General features: G+C 37.7%; 1 protein-coding gene across 1 annotated transcript in view; it reads left to right on the top strand.

Moving 5' to 3' along the window:
• The window catches only part of chrdl2 (chordin-like 2), a 69646-nt gene extending 43871 nt beyond the window's left edge, over positions 1-25775 (top strand). Inside the window, exons 10-11 of the mRNA XM_051926573.1 lie at positions 12569-12661; positions 24897-25775. Of these exons, the coding sequence (XP_051782533.1) occupies positions 12569-12661; positions 24897-25027 (224 nt within the window). The 3' untranslated portion in view covers positions 25028-25775. The remainder of the gene's footprint in view (positions 1-12568; positions 12662-24896) is intronic.
• Positions 25776-26780: the final 1005 nt, after the last annotated feature.

The following is a 26780-nucleotide window of genomic DNA, read 5'->3' as shown; positions in this document are numbered from 1 at the left end:
GTGACAGGAGACCTATTTAACACTGCAAAGGCAATTACACAGTTTTTAACTGACCACAACTTATCAGACCCCTGGAGGTTTCTAAACCCAAACTCAAGAACATATTCCTTCTACTCACCAGTGCATCATTGCTACTCAAGAATTGATTATTTCTTTATAGATAATAATTTCTTGCCTACTATTAAATCTTGCAAGTATGACACTATTGTTATTTCCGGCCATGCCCCTCTGATCTTGGAGCTAAAATCATTATGCCCCACATACTCATCTCGCAGATGGCCCCTTAACCCGCTCCTATTAGCAGACCAGAACTGTACAGAATTTATATCAAAACAAATCAGTTTCTTCCTAGAGGCAAAAACATCTTTAGAGATCTCTGCAGGAATACTCTGGAAACTCTAAAGGCCTTCTTAAGAGGACAGATTATTTCATATCTTTCCCATAGAAATAAATTAGAAACCAAGTAGGCATCAGAGCTAACCAGTGAAATTACTAGACTAGATCAAGAACATGCCAGGTGTCCAAGTGAAGACTTATTTTGCTAAACTGGTAGAATCCTAACTCTCCTCTTTTAAGTCAGTGGGTAACTGATGTTGTATACTATATGAAATTGGAAAAAATGAAATTCTCAGTTAGAGAATCTGTGCAGAACTTTTTCAAAACCTGGCAGGATCTAATCAATAATATTTTAGAATAAGCTCTTAAAGCACTGAGGAAGTAGATTCTCTTCCCATTTCTTTTTCTTCTCCATTTATCTTTATCCGCCTATTAAACTCATCAATTTATTTATTTTTACTAGCTTTAAGTTTTACTCCGTTGGCCATGCTCTCTTTCTCAGGGGTGGGGGTTGATTTATTTTCAATCCTATTTTTTGTAAAAATTTACTATTTGTATGGAATGATGACAATAATATCAATAAAATTAAAAAAAAGAAAATCTGCTAGTGCTTTTAGGACTGCTGGCATGGAATACTGCAGGTCAGATATGTACCATACCATATCATCTGTGATCAGTGATATTTTCTTTCAAGTCCTTCTCTAATAATACTCTTTATCTGTGATGCATTTTGAAAACAAAGAGCCGATGGCTCAATGGCGATTACAAAGAGCACTGGTGATAGGGGGCATCCTTGTCATGTGCCACATTCTAGTTTGAAGTAGTCTGAAATAATGTTGTTAATACAAACTGAGGCTTCTGGACTAGTATAGAGTACTTTGATCCATGCACATATGTTTGGGGGCTCAGATTTGTGCAATGTAGTGAATAGGTAGTCCATTCAACCATATAAAATTCTTTTTCTATATCCAAAGATAATAAGATCTCTGAGCTGTTAATGGGTGAGTATATTACATTAAACAAAATTCAAAGTTTACAAGCTAAGTGTCCGCCTTTAACAAATCTCATTTGGTCTTGTAATATTACAGAAGGAAGTACTTTCTCAATCCTTCTGGCAACAACTTTGGAGAATATCTTAACATCATTATTCAAGAGTGAGATTTGTCTGTATGGTACACATTGTAGTAAGTCTTTTTTTTTCTTAGGAAATTAATGCTTGGCAAAAAGTTTATCTGTAGCTTCTATAAATGTTGCTAATAATAGTGGAGCTAACTTATTTGAATTTTTAAATAAGATTCTACTGTGTAGTCTTCAGGGTCTGCTGCATTCCCACTTTGAAATGAGTTTATAGTGTCTAGTAATTCTGAGAGTGTCAGAAGTTTATCCAGTTTCACCTCATTAAAAGTATCTAGCTGTGGTATCTGTAATGAATTAAAAAAAAACTCACTAGGTTGTGTCTTATCTTCTTTAAACTGAGTAGAATATAAAGACTTATTGTACTCTCTAAATGTGTGGGTTATATTTTTATGGTCAATGGTTTTATCTCTGTCTGTGTTAGTAAATACTGTTATTGCATTGCTTGTGGATTTGTTGAGCTAAGATCTTATTAGCCTTCTCTCTGTGTTCATAATAATGATGTCACAATTTAAAGATGCGCTGTTCTGTTTCTTTAGTTGTCAAGAGGTTAAATTCTGATTGCAAAATCTGTATCATCCACATTGGGTGCATAGATACTTATCAAAATCACTTTTGTATTAAATAAATTTCCTATCACCATATCACTCTTCAGAATCAGATATTACATCTGATACTACACGTGGAATAGTTTTGTGTATTAAGATTCCCATACCCCTAACCCCTAGTTTGCTTTATATAGCTGGAGTGAAAAAATTAGCCAAACCACTATCTTTGCAACTGGTCATTATTTATCAAGTGATTCTCCTGTAAAAATGCTATCTTGGTATTTAGACGTGTTAGGTAAGAGAATGCTTTTTTCACTTTAATTCCAGCTCACAAAGTTCACTGTTTGGTCATAGAGACATTGCTTCTGAACTTTTATTGACATTTTTTTAGTTTTAAGTTAAGGTAGTACATTGTTACATACTGTATGATAGCTTTGATCTAAATTTCATATTATTGCCAGGTGTTATAGCCATGGAGCCTATTGTTATGTTGGCACTTACAGTTATTGGGGTAGAAACGATAAATAAGAAATAGCACTGCTCTCTTTCTCTCTACCGAAACCCACCTCCCCATTTTGCCTTCCCGAGTGAGGCTAGACCACACTTCACGTAGTCCCAGTTCTCTGACATGCCAAAAGACAAAGCACATCCAGAAAAAAGTAAACCCTCCAGCAGAGGTGTAGAAAATGTTAAAATTGAAATGTCTTATGAAAGTAAAATCCAAATACAATAAACCTATGATATGATCTTAAACAGTATAGTAAATTCTGTTACTGTACACAGTACCTTTTAATAGTCTGTCTTGAGAATCCTCCATTTCTATGGAAAGAAGACACAGACCAAAGTAAAACTTCTGATCAGACAATCTGTCTCATATGGTATTTTAATGTGTACCCTTTTCGTGTATAGCTCCTATTTGGTAATTTTATTGTGATATCAGTTCTTAATTGATGATTTTTGATACTTGAATTTTTTTATATAGCTTTTTACATGTGCTGATCAACTTTTGTAACCTGCCCTGCTATGGATTGTCAAAAACAGCCCCTAGACTGTAAGCCCTTATAAGTCATTTTGGATTAAACTGATCAAATAAGTTTAAATAGTGTTTCTTTTCCTTCTTTCTCTATAGGTTTTAACTGGAATCTATGCCTTTAAATTATTAAAATATTGACCATCTCCAGCTTACTTTTCAAAGTATTTTGCTAAACACTAGATACAGTACATTAGAATTATTCTGTTAATTTATACTGGCTGTGTTAAAGGGGTCTTGTATTAGTATCTCATTCTATTTCTAAAGGACTTTGTAATGTTTAACTCCATAATTGATTTAGGTGAGAATTATATTTTTGTCCATATTATAAAATTAAGTTTATCATTTCCATTTCCATTTCTTTACTTAGCAGACACATTTATTCAAAGTGACTTACAAAAAAGGTCAACATAATTGAGTAAACATCAGTCTGTGGACTGTTTAAGAAACAAGTGTTATAAGACAAGGTTATCAAATTAATTAACGCATGTAAAGAGCTCAGTACAAAATAAATTCTCATTACACGTCTTAGGTTATAAAAAGCTAACTGCTCAGTTAGACAGAAGTTCATCAGTTTAGAATTTCGATTGGAGGTGGGTAGCTCATTCCACCAGCTGAAAGCCACACTTGAAAACAGTCTGGTCTAGAGGTGGCATCACCAGGGGCCTCATGTATAAACACTGCATACGCACAAAAATGTTGCATAAGAATGTTTCCACGTTCAAATCGCGATGTATAAAACCTAAACTTGGCATAAATTCACACACATTTCCACTGGCATATGAAGGTTCTCCGCTCGGTGTTGCAGACTGGCAGCACCCATCGTCAAAGCAGTGCTACTGTTCCTGTCTGGTTACCCTTTCTTTTTCATATCCACATCCCTGACGCGGCTTTATAAATACAGTACACTGAAATTAACTGCATATTGTTTATTAGTTTAAGGCATCTGATTGTAAATAACCAGTAACAATATAATGGTCCACGGAATGGCCAAACTATTCTAAATACCATAGCTGCTTTAGCGTTGTTACTCTCACTGCACCTTCTTCTTCTTCTTCTTCTTTCAGCTGCTCCCGTTAGGGGTTGCCACAGCGGATCATCTTTTTCCATATTACTCTCACTGCACCGCTCAGAGTATTTATATCACTGTATCTGAGTGGGGAATCAAAGATCTACAGAAGCTGAGAAAGAGAAATATTGGTATACAGCATCAAACACACGCTGCCTCAGCCATGCTGTCTATTGAACTGCTCTCACACGGCAAACATTTCAAAACCTTTCCTGTACGGACCTCGCGGTTCAGAAACAGTTTCATCCCAAGAACTATAAACGCACTCAATCAGTCCATCAAGTGCTCCTTGTAGAACTGTTTGTACTTATAAATATACAATTATCCCACTGTTAACTTAGGGTACAGTCATAATATTGCACAACATGAGCCACTTTATAAAGCACATATGTTTTTATATTATACAGATAAACTTCTTTTATCTTAACTTAATTTAAATAATCTATATTGTTAATAATTAAACATGCCAGGACACAGTGCCGCAGCACTAGCGAGGAGCTTGTGCTCCGTTCACGGATTGTTCCTGCCTCGCGCTGTATTCTTGCTTGTGCTGGTGCGACACTGGAAGGATAGATAGATAGAATAATTAAACACATACTACGAAGATATTTCAGTGTTCCTTAAAAGTTTTGAAGAATCGGCGTTCTAAGCTTACATTTGGCTTAACGTCTATTACAGAGCTGATTGTGTGGCGATTGGGTATTTGGAGAAAGAATAGCAAGGACAGGAATTGGGGGTTAGTACGCTTGAAAGAGACAGTACTGCTACAATAAAGTGGAAGGTCGCGCATGGCACAGCAAGCATCTAGCATTAGACATGAACAATCACTGCACCACCGTGTTCCCATGTTTAATAACATGATTTAATGCCTATCATAATGAAAATGATATCACATATACTGTACATCTCAGTATTCTAATTATTCAGAGAGATGTAATATCATGAATGTAATGGATTCTGTGTCCTGGCGGAGGAAGAGAAAGCCCGGAAGCACGGAGTGATTCATGCACATAGACCACATAGAAAATCAAATACAAAACAAAGCATTTAACGTGCTACTTTATTTACAATGGGATTTGAGAAACTAGTAAATTAAACGATTTTAAGATTAAGTTTATGATGTTCTACTTTAATGACAAAATAAACTATGTGATTAAAGTAGAAATTTCGAGGTTAAAGTTGACATTTCGTGCTTTTTTCCCACTCTGTGCCTTTTTTTTTCTCTGTACTTTAATAAGCTTTCATATGACACTCAGACGGTGGGCTACAACTCGCCTTTTCATGGCGACTTTGATATCTGACAACTTCTTTTTTATTTCAGGCACTGTGCGACTTTGGGAACTTGAGCTTTTGAGTTTCTCCAACACGCTGTGTCACTCGATCAACTTCCTTTTGTTGATTATATCACTGTTTAAACCAACAAATAGTATGCTTTTCCTTGCCTCCACTTGGTATTCGCTGAAATTCTTCTATTTTCCCCCGTGCTTTTCCCATTGTCTTTTCACAGAAGGCTGAGCTTAAGGGCTATTTATATTGTTTTGCATATTCAAAGAGGCATAATTCTGGGAGGAGTTGGAGCGGGACAGCAGGCGCATGTATGTTACTTTTCACTCTGCCTGGGATTTATGTAGAGGAAGAAGGTGGAAGTTTGCGTATGCACAGATTTATGCATCTGGAATTTTTTGTGCGTAAGCACATTTCCGCTTTTGTCCGTACGCCATGTTATAGTGTGAATTCTACGCACGGCATTATACATGAGGCCCCAGATGCTGTTCATTAACAGACCCGAGTGGGCCAAAAGAAGCACTGGACCTCACAAGTTTCTCTGTATGCATAGGTGCTAACCCATTGGCTACATTGTAGGCAAGAACTAAAGATATGAACGTGATATGTGTTGCTACAGGTAGACAATGTAGTGACCTGAAAAGAGAAGTGACATGTGACTTCCTCAATCTTGAATCGTTTTGATTCATATGCTGTGGCTTAGTGACACATGCGGGTACTCCTGTCTGCAGTGATCTTCGGTAGTTCAGACGTGACAAGACCAAAGCCTGGACCAGCAATTGCGCTGCCTATTCCATCAGATATGCTTTGATCTTGCAGCTGCTGCACTTCTGAATGTAATACATTTTCATTAAAAGATTTATCTTACATGGTGTCACACTACCAGCACTGAAGTCCATGGTCATGGTTTTGAATACGTTTTCATCCATGATGTCTGTAATTGCGTTTGTCGTGGGTTACCAGATGGTTCAAAATGGTTCAAATACAACTACCAGAAAGGTATTCTAGCAGTATTATGACTCCTTGTACAAAAAAAAAGCTCTACAGTCCAAGTGTCTTCATTTTAAAAGATTTTAAAGCAAACAGTTCACACAAAAAATAAGGAAAAAGGTTAATAATACATGCATAAAAAGGAAAACTTCTTGTCTGTGGTAAGTATCTAGGTTACATTTCGTAAGGTTTCTATCTGTTATCACATAAACTAGGAGCTTAATGCCAATCTGATTAACAGTTAATATTTCTATCTAGTTGTCTAACTTAAATCTAAGAGCTATTTCATTGTTAAACAGAGCTAACATTAAGAACATTCCATTTTTTTAAATTACAGGGGGTGGAAAAGAATCTTCCATTATCTATGTTAAAGTTATATTATACTTAAATTTAAACTGAGCAGAAACTAAGGTGAATTTACAATTAACATTAACCTAAAGGATCTGGCTCTTACAACATCCAAGGATAATATAATACACAGAAAACAATGCAAAAATTTTGAGAACACCATATTAATTTTTATTTATATCTGATTGAGGTCATAGCAAATTACAAACTGTTTTATAAAATTGAAAGAATAGAGTAAAATAGTAACAGAAATATTATATGGTACAATGACCTTTCTTCTTTTAAGAAGAAAAAGACACAAAATAACATGTCTCCACTAAATATAGATTACTGTTTCCTTATACAGAATTTGCAGTATATTCTGAAAAATGGATTAACAAATAATCACAGTAACATGATAAAAAACCAATTCACTGATGTGCATGAGTAATAAAGCTCCAAAACAGAGTAAACCTATAGCTATTATAACATAGAAAATGATCTCCTTAAAATATAATGAGAAAGTTGGTGTTAGGGGTGCAAGTAATGTCTCATCTAATGGTTACATGGTAACTGTCTCATAAATAATATGAATATAGAATTTTTAAAGACTGAAATATTGAAAATGTGATATGATTTCCAAAATCATAAAACTAATTTCTGAATTTATTCAGTGAATTATTTTATTTAAAGGATAAGTTCAGTATTTTTTTTTTGTCTTCTAAAATTAAGCATGTTTTATACATTTTTAAAAAATTTCTAGCTCACTCTTCTGTTTAATGATAGAGCTAATGTATACTAGGGTCCCTATCTAAACGAAAGTCTAAAAACATGTCACATTTGACCATTTTTCAAGTCAAAAAAGTTATTAAATAATGAAATGTTTCTTGAGATTACACATATTGTCACATCTTTAACTGCTGAGACGCATAAAAGACAGCCAGGAGAGGACTGAGCAAGCAGAATGTTTATTTTGGAGGTTGCAGGAACAGCACCAATCCTTTATTCAGCATTGGTGCCTTACTTCAAATTCACAGCAAAGTGGACAACTTTCAAGTTTTCTCCATTTACAGCAACTCCAATGCTTGAGTTTAAAAGAACTCATAGATGCCTTCCTTGAGAGAACTGAACTGGAAAGAAAGAGGTACAGCAGAGTCAGTCTGTACAGGACAACATTTGAGGGAACTGGCTTTTAAAGACCGGTAATAAAATGTGATGAGTGCTTTACGTTGTAAAGCAACTGCTGGTCTGACAACTGCCATGCTGCTAGTGTGTTTCTTTGGCTTTGGAACACTGCTGCGCCACTGTCACAATATACTGCAACACAGCATGTCCATGTTACTTTAAAAAAGAATAAAGCAAAAAGCAAAACATTGCTGTTTCATTCACCCAATTTAATCTGTACGCTTCAATTTCTTGCTTGTCAAATCTGTGAACATCACCTTCATAAAACACAAGAGTAATCAAATTATTTTTTAAAATGTATAAAATTTATATATATATATTTAATTTATAAAATGTACTTCACTTTGAAATGCAATTGTCTGTCGCAAATTAATACATATTATGATTGTAAACAAATAACTTCAACTTAAAAAGGACTACCGTATATACTCGTGTTTAAGTTCTCCCGCAGATAAGTCGGGGCTTGATTTTACCATATAATTTCCGGTATTTTATAATGGTCGTATAAGTCTAATGTGGAATACTCACGCTATTGGTCCAAGAGATAATGACATGCTAACACCTATCTGAAGGGAGTAACCACTGAGCAGACTGCCTTTTTTTTCTATGCATTGTGCCTACGTGACCACACAGTAATACCCAAACTATTCTGAAGCGAAATTTGCACTGTTTTGTGTTTTTTGTATCTCACACCCTCATACACCTTTATTGTAAGAGCATCCCTTATCTACAATGGAGTGTTCAATCAGAAGAAAATATGAAGCTGGTTTTAAATTAAAAATGGTACAAGAAATTTGTAACTACACTGCTGCAACAAAATTCAATGTGTCTGAGAAACTGATGTGAGATTGGAGGAAGCAAGAAGGTGTAAAAAAAAACTAAGTGTCGTATTTTTGAATGGGCGTATAAGTCGGGTTCTGATTTTATGATTGATTTTTCGTGTTTCAAGACCCGACTCACATGACGGAGCTCTCCCAACAGCGTGGACATGCCCCGAGTTCCAGAAGGGCCTCATGGACTATGTAGTTTTTATACGCAGCCCTGCTGGATACCTTGGGGGCCACCAGGAGTCGCTGTAGGGGGACTCGGAGGTTCGTATGTGCCCTATAACCCGGGAGTACGTCATGGTCACATGACGGGAAGAAACGACGTGCTCCCGGGGTGAAGAAAAGGACTGATTACCCTGACCCAGAAGGAATAAGGACTTGTGGGATTTGAACAGGAACCACTTCCGGGTCAGGGGGTATAAAGGACTCCGGGGAAAGCCCAGACATTGAGCTGAGCTGGGAGGTAGGGTGGCGAAGTGTCTGGGCGAGGAGGAGTGTTATTGAGAGAGAAGTATTGTGTTAATTATATGAGTAGTGTGGTGAGTAGGGTGCTTTGTGCACGTGACAACAAAATAAAGAAGTCTTGTGCTTTTACCTCGTGTTTGGAGTGGTACCTGAGGGTTCAAGAGGTGGACAAAATACTTATCTGCTACAACAAGTATATATGGTAAACTTTTAATAGCTTTTAGGAGAGACTTTTAGTTTCAATGGAAGTTGAGTTCAGTTTTCAGAGGGTTTCTGTTTTAGAAACATATACACAAGCAAGAGCATATGACTCTGCAAAGCTCTGTTACATGATTTTAATTCCTTTGTAGTCAACTGACTATAGTTCATCACTTAATTAACAGACTGATATTGTTGAATTCCATTAAGGGTTTAATCAGTCCCTAAATCATTATCTGTGTGTTTTAATACATCTGTATTTTATGTGTACTAGTTCTGTATTTGGGCGGCACGGTGGCGCAGTGGGTAGCACTGCTGCCTCGCAGTTGGGAGATCTGGAGACCTGGGTTCACTTCCTGGGTCCTCCCTGCGTGGAGTTTGCATGTTGTCTGCGTGGGTTTCCTCCGGGCACTCCAGTTTCCTCCCACAGTCCAAAGACATGCAGGTTAGGTGGATTGCCGATTCTAAATTGGCCCTAGTGTGTGCTTGGTGTGTGGGTGTGTTTGTGTGTGTCCTGCAGTGGGTTGGCACCCTGCCCGGGATTGGTTCCTGCCTTGTGCCCTGTGTTGGCTGGGATTGGCTCCAGCAGACCCCCGTGACCCTGTGTTCGGATTCAGCGGGTTGGAAAATGGATGGATGGATAGTTCTGTATTTAGTAAGTAGTATAATCTATACTTGTTGAGATTGTTCACAGCGCTGTGTGCCTGTACTCAGTGAAGAGCGCTATATAAAAAAACGGTTGTTTTTGTATTTTTCCATGAACTGTTCTTTGTATGGTGAAACTGCATACATGTCAAACTCTATTATCTAAACAAGTTAACAAATGGATGGATGTCTTATTTTGTAACTTCACTTTCTTATATATCCATACTCTTTGAAGAAACTATGAAAAACCTAGTGCTTAATACTATATATGCAAGTGATTCTTTGGACAAATGGGCAAAATGGTTCTGTGAGAAAAAAGCTGTTGAAGTGCATTTGACATTTGCCAAAGTTTCTGGTGAAGTGTGGTCTACTCGGTTCTTTTTTATGTACACTATTATTGAACTTATTCAAAGCTTACCACACAAGGCTACAAGGCCAAAACTCTTATGTAACCTTTGACTTTGTACTTCACAAAAAAAGCATGTGCATCAATGAAAACAACACATTCTTTATGACTTTGCCAACCAATCTGAGTTTTATGGATTAGAAACAATAGGTTGGCTCAAGAAAAAAACAAAAAAACTTGAGCCAATTCGTCATATAAGAACAGGATTTGTCATTTTAATGGTACTAAAACACTCCTAAAGTAAGAGTGTCCCAATGTCCCTCTTAGTCTAAACAGAACTTAACTGTACACTCAATTTGTTGCTTGTCAAATCCGTGCAAATGGAGACTTCTGCTAAGCTGCTCACACTATCCAAACCTTAATCATTTTCAAAACACAGAAAAAGTAAATCCCTTCTTTAAATAAATTATGTTTTTTCTGTTTCCCAGCACCTTTCAAAATGTAGTTGTACCTATATGCATATGTTCACCTTTTTATTTTATTTGGACTTTTCGTTTTTGTCATTATTATACAAAATCCTAAAAAGCTTTTTTTACGACTTTTCTTCAAATGAAACATTGCATTACATATTTGGGGATTTCTCAACACATACTCTTGTAACAATATTAATGCAATAAATTAAGTTATTTTATAATAATATTAATAAAAACTAATTACATTTATGTGTCCTGCGGTGGGTTGGCATCCTGCCCAGGATTGGTTCCCTGCCTTGTGCCCTGTGTTGGCTGGGATTGCCTCCAGCAGACCCCCGTGACCCTGTGTTCAGATTCAGCGGGTTGGAAAATGGATGGACGGAATTACATTTATACAGCGCTTTTCTCACTACTCAAATCGCTTTACATAGACAGACGGGAACGGGATGATGCAAAGGCAGCCATTCTTGTGCCAGCACGCTCACCACACATTATCTATTAGGTGGTGAAGGAGTGAGAAACAGTCAATTAGAGACAGGGGGTGATTAGGGGGCTAGAATGGACAAGGCTGTGATGGGCAATTTAGCCAGGACACTTTTCAATTAATACCAGGGGATCTTTAATGACTACAGAGAGTGAGGACCTCGGATTTACATCTTATCTGAAGGATTGCACCATTTTTGCAGCACAGTGTCCCCATCACTGCACTGTGGCATTGGAATCCACACACAAACCACAGAGAAGGCACCCCCTGCTGGCCTCAGCAGCAGCAACCCAAGTTTTTCCTAGATGTTCTCCCATGCAAGTACTGGGCAGGCCTGAACATACTTTCCTTCAGGTAAATGACTACTTCTGAAGTGCAGGTAGCATGGCTGCTGCTGACTTTGATATGTTACACATCTGAGTGTTTCCCACTCAAATGTGGCAAATTCCTTATTTTTTTTCTGCAACTTCAAAGTGGAGTTCTGGGTTTGCAGTTCACTGTATAATGAAGAAATGAATCAAAGATTGAAGGATTTTACTTTTTCTACGCAATTTGGACTAACAACTTGAAACCCTTGGAGACAACAGTAGAGGCCTGTTCCATAAAACGGCATCTCTTTCAATGCTGTGCTCATTGTGTTTGTGCCCCACAGATTGCCTAGACTTACTGCCGAATCACTACATGGCTTCTTGCCAACTTCAAGCGTTGCCTCAGCGTATTCAGTGAAGGCTGAAACACAGCTGTGGTTTGCAGCTTTCCCTTTGTTCTCCCTGGAGAACACCCCATAAATGAAATTGAGGGCCAAGGGATTCTTCACCCTTTCATTTGTGAAATGCAGAATGATGCCATGCCTAGCTTTGTCGTGCAGCTCAAAAATCACTATTTTTTAATTTACAGGTGGCTTAAGAAAAAAAAAAACTTGCAATGTTTTACACATGCTGCAGCTAACACCTACTTAATTAAAAATAAACATCAACATGTCCTTCTAGCTTTACCTGGTTTTAAATTAGAACAAAGAGTCATCTCATGAGAAGGTAGTTAACACTCCAGATGTATCCAATAAATGCCAGCAGGCCTGTTAATAGCCCATGCCTCTTTACTGTACTGGAGACAGGCATTAGATATACTGTGGGCCTCACTGAAAGCGTCAGTACATTGATAAGTATCGGGCGAAAAGCCAAAATAAGTAGCTCCAATAATGTCTGCATATTTTTATACTTCCTTCAGGATCCCCACAGGTAACTGAAGTTCACAAAATGCAGAAGAAGGAGTTTGCAGAGCTGCCAGAAAACTTCACCCTGATGACCAGAATAAATGAGGGTAAGTAAACTGGGGTAGAATTAACTGGAGGCCAGGTGTAAAATTTTTTTGTTAGTCTCTTTTATTGCAGTAAAATCCATTTTGGTAGGGGGGTGGCTCTGTCCTGAATTACTCAGTATATGAGCCCAGGTACCTTGATAAGAGATGACCTAATTAGGCAGCACCACATTAAAACAGTAGGCTGTGTTGTGGCTGCCAAGTCTGTTGCTTTCCGGGAGGGAGCTCGGACCAAATTTAAATAACTCTCTCACGCAGTATGCTGCCTTTTACGTCTCCTTAAGAAATCCTACCATTTACACAATTTTTCTGAAATACAATAATGAAGAGAGAGGCAAAAAAATATTTAATGCCAGATTTGAAATTGCTAGTGTTTTTCAGCTTCTTTAAAATGAATGAATGCTGAGTTCTTTTATGTTTAAATCCTTAATCCATAAGTAGCACTGAAAATATTCACTTTTAAGACAGGTTACATACTTTAAATCAACTTTATGATTCTAGTAGCTATCTTATGAAATTTGGTACTGATGAATACTAAACTAGAAGCAGTTTTGAATGCTTGTCGGTAATATTAGGCCATTGGCTAGTAACCTGGGTGCACACGATATCAAACAAAATGTAGTTTTTTTAATAGGCTTAATTTATTAAATCACTTTTTGTTTATTTAGGAATATAGCGAAAATGTACTGTAAGCTGCTTAATCCAGTTCAGGGTCATGGGGATGCTGGAGCCTATCCTGACAAAACTGAGCACAAAGCAGGAAACACCATCAGACAAGATGCCTGCCTATTGCATGGCCCACTCACATCCACACCAATGAAAGTGTAAAGTTCCTCTTAAGTTTATCTGACCACATCATCCCAGCAGAAGGAAGGTGTAGTACCAATCACACATCCACATGTTAAATCTTTTCTACATTCCTTTCATTTGTAACAGACATATTGTTTCTTTGTGTCAGCCCATTATCTTTAGGTTATGGAGGAATCTCTCGAAACAGAACATTATGAACCATATTCACCTTGACTTTCCAGTTTTTCCTTAATCTGACATAACAAATAAATTATTTTTCTTGTTCCTGTATTATTATTTCCCTTTCATTAGTTCTTTGTGTAGCTTTTTTAGTTTAACTAATTCCTCATTTGATACCAGCTACGCATGATTCCTTGTTTTAAACCAAACATCCTCCTTCCCTCTGGTCCAGCTCCTAAAGTGCCTATAAAAAGTACTCACCCCTTGAAAGATTTTACATTGTATTGTTATATAACATTGAATCACAGTAGAATTTATTTGGCTTTTTTCACATTGATCTTCTTAAACAGATTCTTTACTATTAAAGTATAAATAGATCTCAGCAAAATGGAGGACTGAATTAATCACAAACATAAAACACAAAGTAACCGATCATATAAGTGTTCACCCCCTTTAATACGACCCACTGGAATCATCACTGGTACGGCTAACTGGCTTTAGATGACACAAAATTAGTTCAATGGAGATCACCACTCTGTAGTGCAGGGGTTTCCATTGATTTAAATGCACCTGCAACTGGAAGGTCAAACTTGTGGTGAGTCAGTATGGTGGTCTAATCTACACAATGAAGACACCAGAACATTCCAAGCAACTCCATAAAAGGGTGATTGAAAAGCACACTTCAGGGGATGGACACAAGAAAATATCCAAGTCACCGAATATCCTTTGGAGTCCAGTTAAACCAATCATTAAGAAATGGATAGCACAGCTGTAAATCTGCATGGAGCTGGCCGTCCACAAAGTGATCATGTGAGAAGAAGACTAGCGAGGCAGACCACCAAGAGACCTATGATACCTCTGAACTAGTTACAAGCTATAAATGGAAATGATTGGAGAGATTGTGTAGACAACTGTCACCGAGGTGCTTCAGCAGTCACAGCTTTATGGGAGAGTAACAGAGAAAGCCACTGTTAAAAAAAAGAACATGACAACTTGGCTGGAGATGGGAAACTCTGAATTCAGCTGGAAGAAAGTTTCTTGAACTGATTAGATCAAAATTGAGTTTATCAGAATAAAAACCATCTTTGGCATAAGCCAAATAATTACAGATTATCAAAATCAGACCATAAGTACTGTGGAGCACGGTGGTGGCAGCATTATGGTATGGGGTTGCTTCTTTGCAGTAGACCCTGGAAGGCTTGTCAAGGTATCAAAATACAGGGACAATCTGGAGGAAAACCTGATGCAACCAGCAAGAAACCTGTGTCTTAGAAGAAACTTTGTTTTCCATCAAGACAACAACCCCAGGCTTGAAGCCTAAACTACACAGGAATGGCCTAAAAACAACAATGTTAATGCCCTGGAAAGGCCGAGTCAGAGTCCTGATCTTAAGCCAGCCTCAACTTGTGGCTGGATTTGGAAGTAGGGTGTTCACTCGCTATCCCCGTGCAACCTGACAGAGCTTCAGCAGTTTTATAGAGAAGAATAGGGAAACATGGCAGTGTCCAGATATTCAAAGCTGATAGACAACAACAACAACAACAACATTTATTTATATAGCACATTTTCATACAAATAATGTAGCTCAAAGTGCTTTACATGATGAAGAAAAGAAAAATAAAAGACAAAGTAAGAATTAAAATAAAGCAACATTAATTAACATAGAATAAGAGTAAGGTCCGATGGCCAGGGAGGACAGAAAAAACAAAAAATAACTCCAGACGGCTGGAGAGAAAAAAAAATAAAATCTGCAGGGGTTCCAGACCATGAGACCACCCAGCCCCCTCTGGGCATTCTACCTAACATAAATGATCAGTCCTCTTTATATTTAGGGTTCTCATGGATGGACTTGATGATGATGGTCATGCAGACTTCTGGCTTTTAATCCATTAATGTAGGAACATCATGATGCTTTGATTAGGTGGTGGTGGCGCAGAAACGGGAAAAGAAACAGAAGAGAGAGTAGGGGTTAGTACGGATTTTAGAGCCACCATGAATAATTATTATAATGAATTGAATATACAGAGTATCAGTATTAAATTAAAGTGAAGTTATGAGAAGGCCATGTTAAAGTAATGTGTTTTCAGCAGTTTTTAAAGTGCTCTACTATATTAGCCTGGCAAATTGCTATTCGCAGGCTATTCCAGATTTTAGGTGCATAACAGCAGAAGGCCGCCTCACCACTTCTTTTAAGTTTTGCTCTTGGAATTCTAAGCAGACACTCAATTGAGGATCTAAGGTTACGATTTGGAATATAGGGTGTCAGACATCTCGATAAATAAGATGGGGTGAGATTATTTAAGGCTTTATAAACCATAAGCAGTATTTAAAGTCAATTCTGAATGACATCAAAACTGGAGAAATGTGCTTGGATTTTCTTTTCCTAGTTAGGATTCTAGCAGCTGCATTCTGCACTAGTTGCAAACGATTTACGTCTTTTTTGGGTAGTCCTGAGAGGAGTGCGTTACAGTAATCTAGTCGACTGAAAACAAAAGTGTGAACTAATTTCTCAGCATCTTTCAATAATGTAAAAGATATAACTTTTGCTATGTTTCTTCAGTGAAAAAATGCTGTCCTAGTGATCAGATTAATATGTGATTTAAAATTCAAGTTACAGTCAATAGTTACCCCTAAGTTTTTTACCTCCGTCTTGACTTTTAATCCTAATGCATCGAGTTTATTTCTAATAACCTAATTGTATCCATTATTGCCAATCACTAAAATTTCAGTTTTCTCTTTATTTAGCTTGAGAAAATTACTATTCATCCATTCAGAAATACAAGTAAGACATTGTGTTAGTGAATCAAGAGAATCAGGGTCATCAGGTGCTATTGATAACTACAGCTGCGTGTCATCAGCATAGCTGTGGTAGCTCACGTTGTGCCCCGAGATAATCTGACCTAATGGAAGCATGTAGATCGAGAAGAGCAGTGGACCCAGGATAGAGCCTTGTGGAACACCATATAGAATATCATGTGGCTTTGAGTTGTATTTACCACAACTAACGAAAATTTTTCTCCCTGCCAGGTAGGATTCAAACAAATTTAAGACACTGCCAGAGAGGTCCACCCATTGACTAAGGCGATTTCTAAGAATGTTGTGATCAATGGTGTCTAATGCGGCACTCAGATCTAGGAAGATGAGAACAGATAAATGGCCTCTGTCTGCATTTACCCGCAAGTCATTAACTACTTTAACGAGTGCAGTTTCTGTACTGTGATTTGTTCTGAAACCCAACTGAAACTTATCAAGAATAGCATATTTATTGAGGTGGTCATTTAACTGCATAATGACTGCCTTCTCTAGAATTTTACTTAAGAAAGGCAGGTTAGAAATGGGTCTAAAATTTTCAAAAGCAGAGGGATCAAGATTATTTTTCTTGAGTAGGGGTTTAACTACAGCAGTCTTAAAACATGTCTGGGAAGACCCCAGTATCTAATGACGAATTTACTATGTCAAGAATATTATCAATTAGCATGCCCGATACTTCTTTGAAAAATGTTGTTGGTATTGGGTCAAGGACGCAGGTGGAGGGTCTCGGTTGAGAAATTATTCTTTATAAATCAGGTAAAAGACAGAGACCTGTGTAGACAAACTCAAAGTTGTCAAGGCTGTCAAGGTACATCTATTAAATACTGACTTCAGTCCTTTTGCGATCAATTATGTTGTGTATTATTTCTGTTATTAAGTTGCACCACTTTGCAGAAATCTGTTTTCACTTTAAAAGACTTTTTCTGTTGATCAGTGTCACAAAAGACAAATTAAATCCACTTTTATTCAATGTTGTGCAGTAATAAAATGTGAACACTTCCAAGGGGTAAATATGTACATTTCATTTGCATAATATTTCCCTATCAACCTAGGTGACCTTTCCAATAACTCATACTAACCTCAGAATTTTTAGCACCAACCAGGTGATGAGGGGAAGTCTTCATTCAAAATGTAAATGTTCAAATGGGCTGATATATACTGTTATTTATGCTTTTATTATTTGGCATAGTCTGTGCCGGTACTTTGACAATCACATATCACATGTACTGTGGGCTGTTTCTTTGCAGTCTTCAAACCTCACAATAACTTCTTTGCCCATATTTCTCATCCAATGCTGCTATAATATATTTTTCAGAATTACATAAGGGTCAATCAGAAACACTAAGAACACTTTAAAAAATAAACTGTTAGCATTTATGTAGCTAATCCTATGGGACATTTGTGTAGAATGTTTTTACTTGTACAAGTACATACCAAATTCATTCTAATAACTATGTGATTTTTTTTGATAGTCATGACTGGATAATTAATAGAGTTGATATTTTAAAGATTTTTTACAGTAACATTGCATTAGCTTTTACCTTCTTATTGACAAAGAATATTTCTAAGATACAGTATACCACAACACAAGCTCCTTCAAGCCTCAGTGATATTTAGGAAGAACGATAAACACACAAAAACACACACAACCATACAACAGGAACACATAACAACTGCATAATACACCCTCCCCAAATGTCAGTGCTTAAACTCATACTGCTCTCATGCATGTAACCTTCCACACACACAAAACACACTTGCAATGTTGTTAGTAAAAAGTGCCTCACCTTGTTTTTAACAAACAATGGTTTATTGGAATCTGCTCAGCTTAAGTTTAGGATCTCCATACCCCACATATAATGGACTGACTTCCCATACAAGGTTTGTTTCTGCTTTGTGTTCACTAATATCACATGTGCTTTGGTTCCATGAAATCATTTGTGGGATAAAGTAGGTCAAGAAGATGGAGGGATTCATAGTACAATGTTTCATACTACTGACTTGATTGTATGACATAGTGCAAGCATGCCAAGTTTTCCAGTCTCTTCATACTCCGTTATGCATGCCAAGTTTTCTTGTCTCGCCATACTCTTATCAGAGCATATTCAAGCACAAATGAACATTCTTTGAAAGTCAAGTAGCCTCTGTTGAGTATGTCTAAATTGCATAATAATGAACTAAGAAACAAAGGAATCATTTTATAACACTAGCCGTCAAAATAATGCCATGACATGTTCTTGTTTTTAGAACTGGTTTGGAATAAAGCCACATTTATATCCAACTGACAAGTGTCTCAGTTCTTGCTATCAAATGTTTTACTTTGAATATTTCTAAACATTTTGTAACCAACTAGTTTACTATTTTATATTATGCCTTTGCAGTAAAGACCTTCACAACAGGCTTTATACTGTATATTAAAATTAATTCTAGATTTCCACCGTGCAAAGAAAAAGAAGTTAATTTTCAGAGATGTCTAAGCTAACAAGTAGTGGAAAAAATAATGCTGGTACTATATTAGCTTTAAGGTAGCAACAGAGAAACAAGGGAATGTGACGGCACATTCTGAAAAAAGCATTGAGAATCCCTGTCGACAGTTAAAGAAAAGAGCTGGTTACAGAAGACCCATAAGGGGTTGCTTTACTCCTCTCTCCATGTGTGTATAGGCATGACCTGCAATTATCATTCTTCTACAGAAAAAATAAAACAACACATAACTGCAAAAGACAAACATAACAGAACAACAAAGTGTTTTAACAAGTCACAATGCAGTACTGTATGGCCAAAAGGCACAGTCAGAAAGAAAGGGTTTGCTGTAAAAGTGTACAACATCACACCTCCAATATCCTCAGAAAGGCTGACGCTTATCTCTGACTCTGCATCCCTTTTATAGTGAGCTTGAGCTGTACTGTATGTGCTTGCAACAGAAAAGTGCTTTAGTATAGTTTTACATTTGCTTAATAAATTCTTTAAATGTAAAGAAATTTTATTTTGTTATTATGAGCCAGAGGTTTGGTCTTTTATTTGAAATTAAAGCCTTCTACCTGCTTCTTGAGTTTGTGATAAGACTAATATTTTCATTTCCAAAGGAGCCTGAGGATAGATTTGTGGAGGTGAGGCCTCACTTTCAGTTGAGAATAATGATCAGCAAAATTCACTAAAGAGTTTTTTTGTGGCTAATATGCTGCATTCACCGTTGTCCTTGTTCGCCTAATAGTTACCTGGACATTCACCTTGCATCCTGCTTAGATGACCATTTATTCCCCCATGATGCTTTGTGAGGCCAGCAAGACATCACCGAGCTATTGCAGCCATGTGCAGAAATTTTACACATGCTTACTGTAAGATTGTTGCCGATCTGCTTCATGCATGCATGATTTCATGACCAGACCAATACTCCAGCCTTCCACCCTGCGTACAGTGGAACCTCAGTTCACGAACGTTTCGGTACACGTATAATTTGGTTTACGACCAAAAAGTTTGCCAAACTTTTGCCTCGGTTCACGACCACACACTCGGTATACGAACAAGCCAATTTCCTTTTCGGTTTGTACATGTTCAGTCTCTACCTGTGCATTTCCTGTGCAGCGAGCAAGAGAGAAAAAAGAGTGAGAGAACACACACACATAGGCAGCGCGAGAGAGAGAGCTGGACACATAATAATTCATTACATTTATATAGCGCTTTTCTCAGTACTCAAAGCGCTATCCACACAGGGAGGAACCGGGAAGCGAACCCACAATCTTCCACAGTCTCCTTATTGCAAAGCAGCAGCACTACCACTGCGCCACCTGTGAGGACACATAAGGTAGGAAGGCAGTTAAAGAATGCACTGGGCTTGATTTTGTTTTCACCTCTGTTTACAGAGATCGGTTCATAGCGTGCATTGTTGCAATGTTACTTTTCTTGGTGGTTTATTAAATTACGGATTTTTTCAAATGTTCATTTTTTTCCCTGTGCTTAAAACTCATTTAAAAAAAGTGTTTTTAGCCAGCAGTTGGTAGCGCTATAGCGCGAACTATTGCAGTGTTAGTTTTCTCTGTTGTTCAAGGTTTTCTCAGTGTTAATCAATGTTTTTACATTTAGTTTACCATTACGCTGTGCATTCTATGGTTTAATTAACTATATTTGTGCTTAAAAACTTAAAAAATATATATATATACATACAGTTCGTATGGTCTGGAACGGATTAATTGTATTTACATACAATCCTATGGGGGAAATTACTTTGGTTCACGACCAAATCGGTTTACGACCAGAGTTTTGGAACGAATTATGGTCGTGAACCGAGGTTACACAGTACGTTTAAAAAGAAAAAAAAAAAACTTGCAGTATTTTCATTTGAGGGGTACATTAACTGACCATAATCAGAACATTATATGTACTGGCACCAGAGATATAACACTGATTCATGTGAGTTGGGAGCATAGCACCTGATGGCTGATTTGTATGCACAATAAGCCAAGTGCTGAAGCTACAATCGAAATAAGCCTTAAAGAAGAACAATAATGAAAGATTTATTACTGTTTACTGCATACAGATTTCAAACAATGGTATTGCTGCATGACTAACTTGTGCCCAAAGATTAGGACTCTGTGACTGCAATGATATATATACACACACTAGGGGTTTGCCCCCTGCTCGCTTTGCTCGCCAACCCCCCCAGCCTGTGCTATGCGCCAGCCACTTCACATCTCTGCCGCTCACATTGTAAAGAGGGGGGCTGAACGCACTCCAAGGAAATGCGGTTGCTCTTCTGAAACCCCCTCTTAAACGGTGATACAATGGGAAACAAATATTTTTTTTTTATCTCCTCTTTGCTCAATCAGCTGCTGGCTTGCTGCTGCCGTGCCGCGTGATCTGCATCTCGTGCAGCGCTTTGAAAATTTAAAAGCCTGTACAGCAGCTGTCCTACTCTTTGTCTTTTATTTTACGGTAGTTAAATCTCTTGGCATAAAGTCTAGTCTCACAATACGTGAGTTCTTGATATTTTTTAGATGATAATTTAAAAACAGAATAAGAACCTGAAAATCTAACAACATCACATTAAAATTCGATAAATTCTGAAAAGAATGATGCCAAACATAGAGTATATATGTACAGTAGGTTTTAAAATAAGCCAGATTTAAAGCGTGACAAAAAAGTGACATAAAAACATCACATAAAATCATTGCACAAAATCGTTGCACTGTTAGGCTTAGGATTTTATACCTATTGAGGGATTGTGGCCCAATGGTCAACACTGGTGCTTCACAGCTCAGATCACATTTTAGATGCTTTAGTAACCAACAGGGGCAATTAAAATGCCATTGCACCATTTTAATCCACTCAAAACTAGTTTAACTCCTTCTTCTCCTTTTGACTTGGCATTTTCTGGAATTTATCGAAGTTCCAAACATTTCCAAACTCTGCAGGGTATTGCTACAGTGTTCTTTTAGCTGACAAAGATTTCTGGTATTCATTTTGGCCTTGGCTTTACTAAAAAAAAAGGTTAGACACCATGGACTTCAAATATCCTTCATTTCTAGTGGAGGTGCACAGTAACTCCAGAGCAATTTAGAATTACCAGCCATCCTAACCGTAAATCTGAGTTTCAGCTGGTAGCTTCAGCCTCACCTGTGAGTTGCAAAGTGGATTGAAGTTCCCAAAAAACTGTAACATAGAGAAAGAATAAAGAAAACAGTTCACTAATGAAGCTACAACTGGACATAACCCTCAGGCTAAGTTTTGAAAGTGCATTAAAAATGGTGTTAATTGAACATGCATACACTATAGGTATACAATATAAACTGCTGTTAATATGCTACAGGTTTTAAAACATAAGCATTTTCACACAATATAAAACAATGAAAAATGACAGTAATTGCAAAAGTCACATTCTTGTTAATGATTAATTTATTACTCTTAATAGCATAGTGTTCTGCCAAGAAGAAAAACCACAAGAACAAGAGGAGGATGGACCAAAAAAACAACAGAAGGGCCAAACTCAAAAATACTAAAAAAGTAAAAAGCCTTAAGCTCCAAAGTGAACTGTCCACTATATAAACTTAAATCTTTAGTCTCCACAAAATCAAAAGGAATTCTAACTACTGCCACAAAGGTTTTTGCAATACCCCAAATCCTACAGTACAGTGAAATCATTGTCATGTTTAAGAAACCAGTTTGAGATGATTTGAGCTTTGTGACATGACGTGCTATCCCTCTGGAAGTAGCCATCAGAAGATGGGTACACTGCTGTCATAAAAAGGATGAACAAGTTCAGCAACAATACTCAGGTAGGCTGTGACATTTAATAGATGACCCTAAGTGTGCCAAGAAAATATCTCCCACACCATTATACTACCACCACCAGCCTGAACTGTTGATACAAGACAGGTTGGATCCATGCTTTCATGTTGTTAATGCCAAATTCTGACCCTACAATTTGAATATTGTAGCAGAATTTGAGACTCATCAGACCAGGCAACATTTTTCCAATCTTCCATCATCCAATTTTAGAGAGCCTTTGTGAAATGTAGCCTCAGTTGCCTGTTCTTAGCTGATAGACATGGCATCTGGTTTGGTCTCCTGCTGCTGTAGTCCATCTGCTTCAAGGTTTGACATGTTGTGCATTCAGAGATGCTCTTCTGTATACCTCCATTGTAATGAGTGATTATCTGACTTACTGTTGCTGTTCTATCGGCTCGAACCAGTGTGGCCATTTTCCCTTGACTTCTGGTGTCAACAGGGAATTTTCACCCAGATAACTGGTGCTCACTGGATATTTTCCCTTTCTTTGAACCCTAGTGATGGTTGAGCATGAAAATCCCAGTAAATCAGCTTTTCCTGAAATCTTCAGAGCAGCCCATCTGGCACCAAAAACCATGCCACATTCAAAGTTCCATCAGTCCCCTTTCTTACACATTCTTACCCATTCTGATGCTGGGTTCGAACTGCAGCAGGTCGCCTTGATAATGTCTACATGCCTAATTGCATTGAGTTGCTGCCATGTGATTGGCTGATCAGACATTTGCGTTAACAAGCAGTTGAACAGGTGTACCTAGTAAAGTGGCCGTAATGTTTGTACTTCTTGTGGACATCTCCATATTTTGGCAACAACATTGATGGCTGCTATGGTGATGAGTCCTAGAATTCTTCGGGACAGCACTATATAGGACGTCAGTCACATGACCAAACAAATATTGGCGCATCCTTTACATTGTATGTGAGATTGGATAAACCTTGTTAAAACACTTGTGATCATATCTTAAGTGCTTTTCTGGTTAAACTATTTTTTTCATTCAATTCTTGTTTCACCCTTGTTCTGATAAAACACCCGATTCCTGGTTTAAAATTCTTGTGGGTCTCTGGCTTATGGCTTTCTCTCTGTCTTTTAGAAAAAACAAAATGGTGTGTCTGAAAAGATATTAAAAAAAATAATAATGAGTCTATTCTAACTAATGTGCAAATGAAAATGAAAATAAAAATTAATCCATTCTCCAAGGCCACAAAAAAGCATAAAGTATAGACAATAAAACATTAAACATTAACAATAAAACCATTTGTTTATTGACTTGTAGTTTTGCTACACAGCTGTCGTGAAAGATAGCCTGGACACAGACAGACACTGAGACTCACGATGTCCAAAACATGCACTATTTATTTTAATTTCTCAGCTACACACAATACCGTGCACAAGCCACAAAGCTCAGTCCTTTGCAATTCTCTTCAGCTGCCTCCAGTCCTCCCTCGCAAGCTCCGTCTTCTCCCTCCCGACTCTGGCTCCCTAAGTAGTGGCTGCAGGCTCCTCTTATAGCCCACCCGGAAGTGCTGCAGGTGCTCGTTGACCTATTTCTGGCTGCACTTCTGGGTGTGGCTGCGCTCCCGCCCAGATGGGCTTGTTAAGCCATGCAGCTCTTTGCAGCTCCCCGTGGCGGAGGCCACAGAGCCCAACCAGGATGAGCTCCGGTGTTCCTCAAAAGTGGCCCCGATGCAACCCAGGGGGGCTGCCAACAAAGGTTCCGAGGTACGTAGCGTGGCTCCAATGGCTGTTCCCCCGGATCCAGTGACAAAGGGGCGTCCCGACCGTCTGCCACACTGTTTAACTTTTATTTTTTAACATCCCTCTTTATGTAACCTTCTAGTAAATCTCCTCCTTTTTAAAGTCACATTATAGTTGAGGATTTGTACTCTACTGTATAGAGTTACCCTCACAATCCCAGAAGTAACATGGAGTAGCAAGAAAGTAAAGTATGTCACGATATTCCAAAACCCGTTAATCTTCCCTGAAATGCAATAGTGAAATAAAGTTGTGTTTTTGGAGGTGAAACTGGGTGATTAACATGAAGTATTTATGAGCCGGTCACGGCCACCTCTAGGACCAGTAGTGACTGAGGCAGAGCCTGTATGGCCCACTTTTGCATATGGTAACTTAAAATTTGTTTCACTGTTTCTAACTTAATGTAACTTTGTTTTAATTTAGATGTCTGGAAGATGTTTGTGGAGAAAGAAGCCAAGAATAAGGAATTCAATAGCAGGATGTGTATTGAGGGGAATAAGGAAATCTTAGCATTTTTACTTGGACAGAAATTAGATCGACTCTGTGGCTCTTAACTCTCCCAAGACAACATCCCAAAAGAAAAGTTGTCTCCTGCTACTGTATTACTGTGTCTTCCTTGCATCAACTGACCATTTTTCTCAAGCCTTTAGCCATTTTGAATTTAGAACAGACATATTTCATGAGCTGATTTGAAATTCTTGCTCTGAAGGCATTCAGTATTTGTAGATTATTTGGTGTTAACCAAAGGCAGAACTAATCATTTGCTCTGTAATCTGATCACTAAAGAATGGCTGGTGCATGGATTATTATTTCCAATAATGGAGCTTTTATGCTAGATCCCTGAACTTCAGTCTCCTTTGTAATCATTAGACAAGAAAGTCTTTTCCTTTTTTAAATTACAAAAACAAAAATCCATCTGCATGTGTAATTCAATGTTAGACTTTACTTTAAGAAAATGAATTTCCCAATTTCAAGGTTAAATAACATTTTTAAAAAATATAATGAAAAAAAATGAACAATGTGTCTTCTTTTTTACTTTGTAAAATAGATAGAGAAAAACAAATACAAATGTTGGAAGTGAATTTTTTTTCCTATGGGAGATATATTTATTGCAGCTAAGGAATGCATTAAACATAAACTGCAAGAACAGTTTGAATTTGTCTAGTGAGTTCAGAAGATGTAGATACAAATATAATAAAATAAGATCTGTATTTTGTTTAATTAATTCTTGTAATTTTATGTATTGCATTGCATTGCCTCTCTTTTGAAATACAATGCTAATATATTGCTATATAACATTAACCAGTGCTCATTGTGTTTTTTAAACATCTTATTCACTGAGTCATTATAACATTGTGTTCAAAGTGTGCAGATGACTACTTCTATTTAAAATGATGTCAGTGTTAAAATGAATCCGTATAATTTACTTTGACACTTGAACAAGGACAGTTTAAACGGAGACAGAAGTCAATGTGTCGATGATTAAAGGGAGTCGTTCCTAGCATTAAAGGTTAAGAAAGGATCCCACTCTGAAATGATGGCAGTTCATCCCAGGTCACTGTGATGCCCTGGGTGCCCGCAGCTTTGGCATCACTTGTTTCCCAGGACATTAATAGTCAGGTACTGAGATAGACTAGGACAATGAGGACACAAACAAAAATTCATGGTGCAAAAATGCTCAGTGTATTGATTCACAAACGATCAAATGTCCAACAGTGTTCCAAAAGTGCAGTGTACTGCAGTGTGCAGTACAGAAAGAGCTCAGTGAATTCAAGTGTGGTACTGTGACAGGATGCCACCTGTGTAATGAGTCCATTCGTGAAATTTCCTCACTATTAAATATTCCTTGGTCAACTGTTAGTGGTATAACAACAAAGAAGCAAAAGGGAACAACAGCAATTCAGCCACGGAGTGGTAGGCCATGTAAAATCGCATGCTGAGGTGCACAATGTGCAGAAGTCGCCAGTTTTCTGCAGAGTCAATAGCTACAGGCCTCCAAAAGCTCAAGAACAGTGCGTAGAGAGCTTCATGGAATGGGTTTCCATGGCCAAGCAGCTGCATCCAAGCTTTACATCACCAAGTGCAATGCAAAGCATCGGGTTCAGTGGTGTAAAGCATACCACCACTGGACTCTAGAGGAGTGGAGATATGTCCTCTGGAGTGATGAATCATGCTGAGTCTGGGTTTGGTGGTTGCCAGGAGAACTGTACTTGCCTGACTGCATTGTGCTAAGTGTAACGTTTGGTGGAGGGGGGATTATGGTGTGGGGTTGTTTTTCAGGGGTTGGGCTTGGCCCTTTAGTTCTAG

This window comes from Erpetoichthys calabaricus, chromosome 4, assembly GCF_900747795.2.
Source record: "Erpetoichthys calabaricus chromosome 4, fErpCal1.3, whole genome shotgun sequence".
Classification (NCBI taxonomy): Eukaryota; Metazoa; Chordata; class Cladistia; order Polypteriformes; family Polypteridae; genus Erpetoichthys; species Erpetoichthys calabaricus.
Note: the sequence above shows the minus strand (reverse complement) of the source record. Positions and strands in the feature narration are given on the sequence as shown.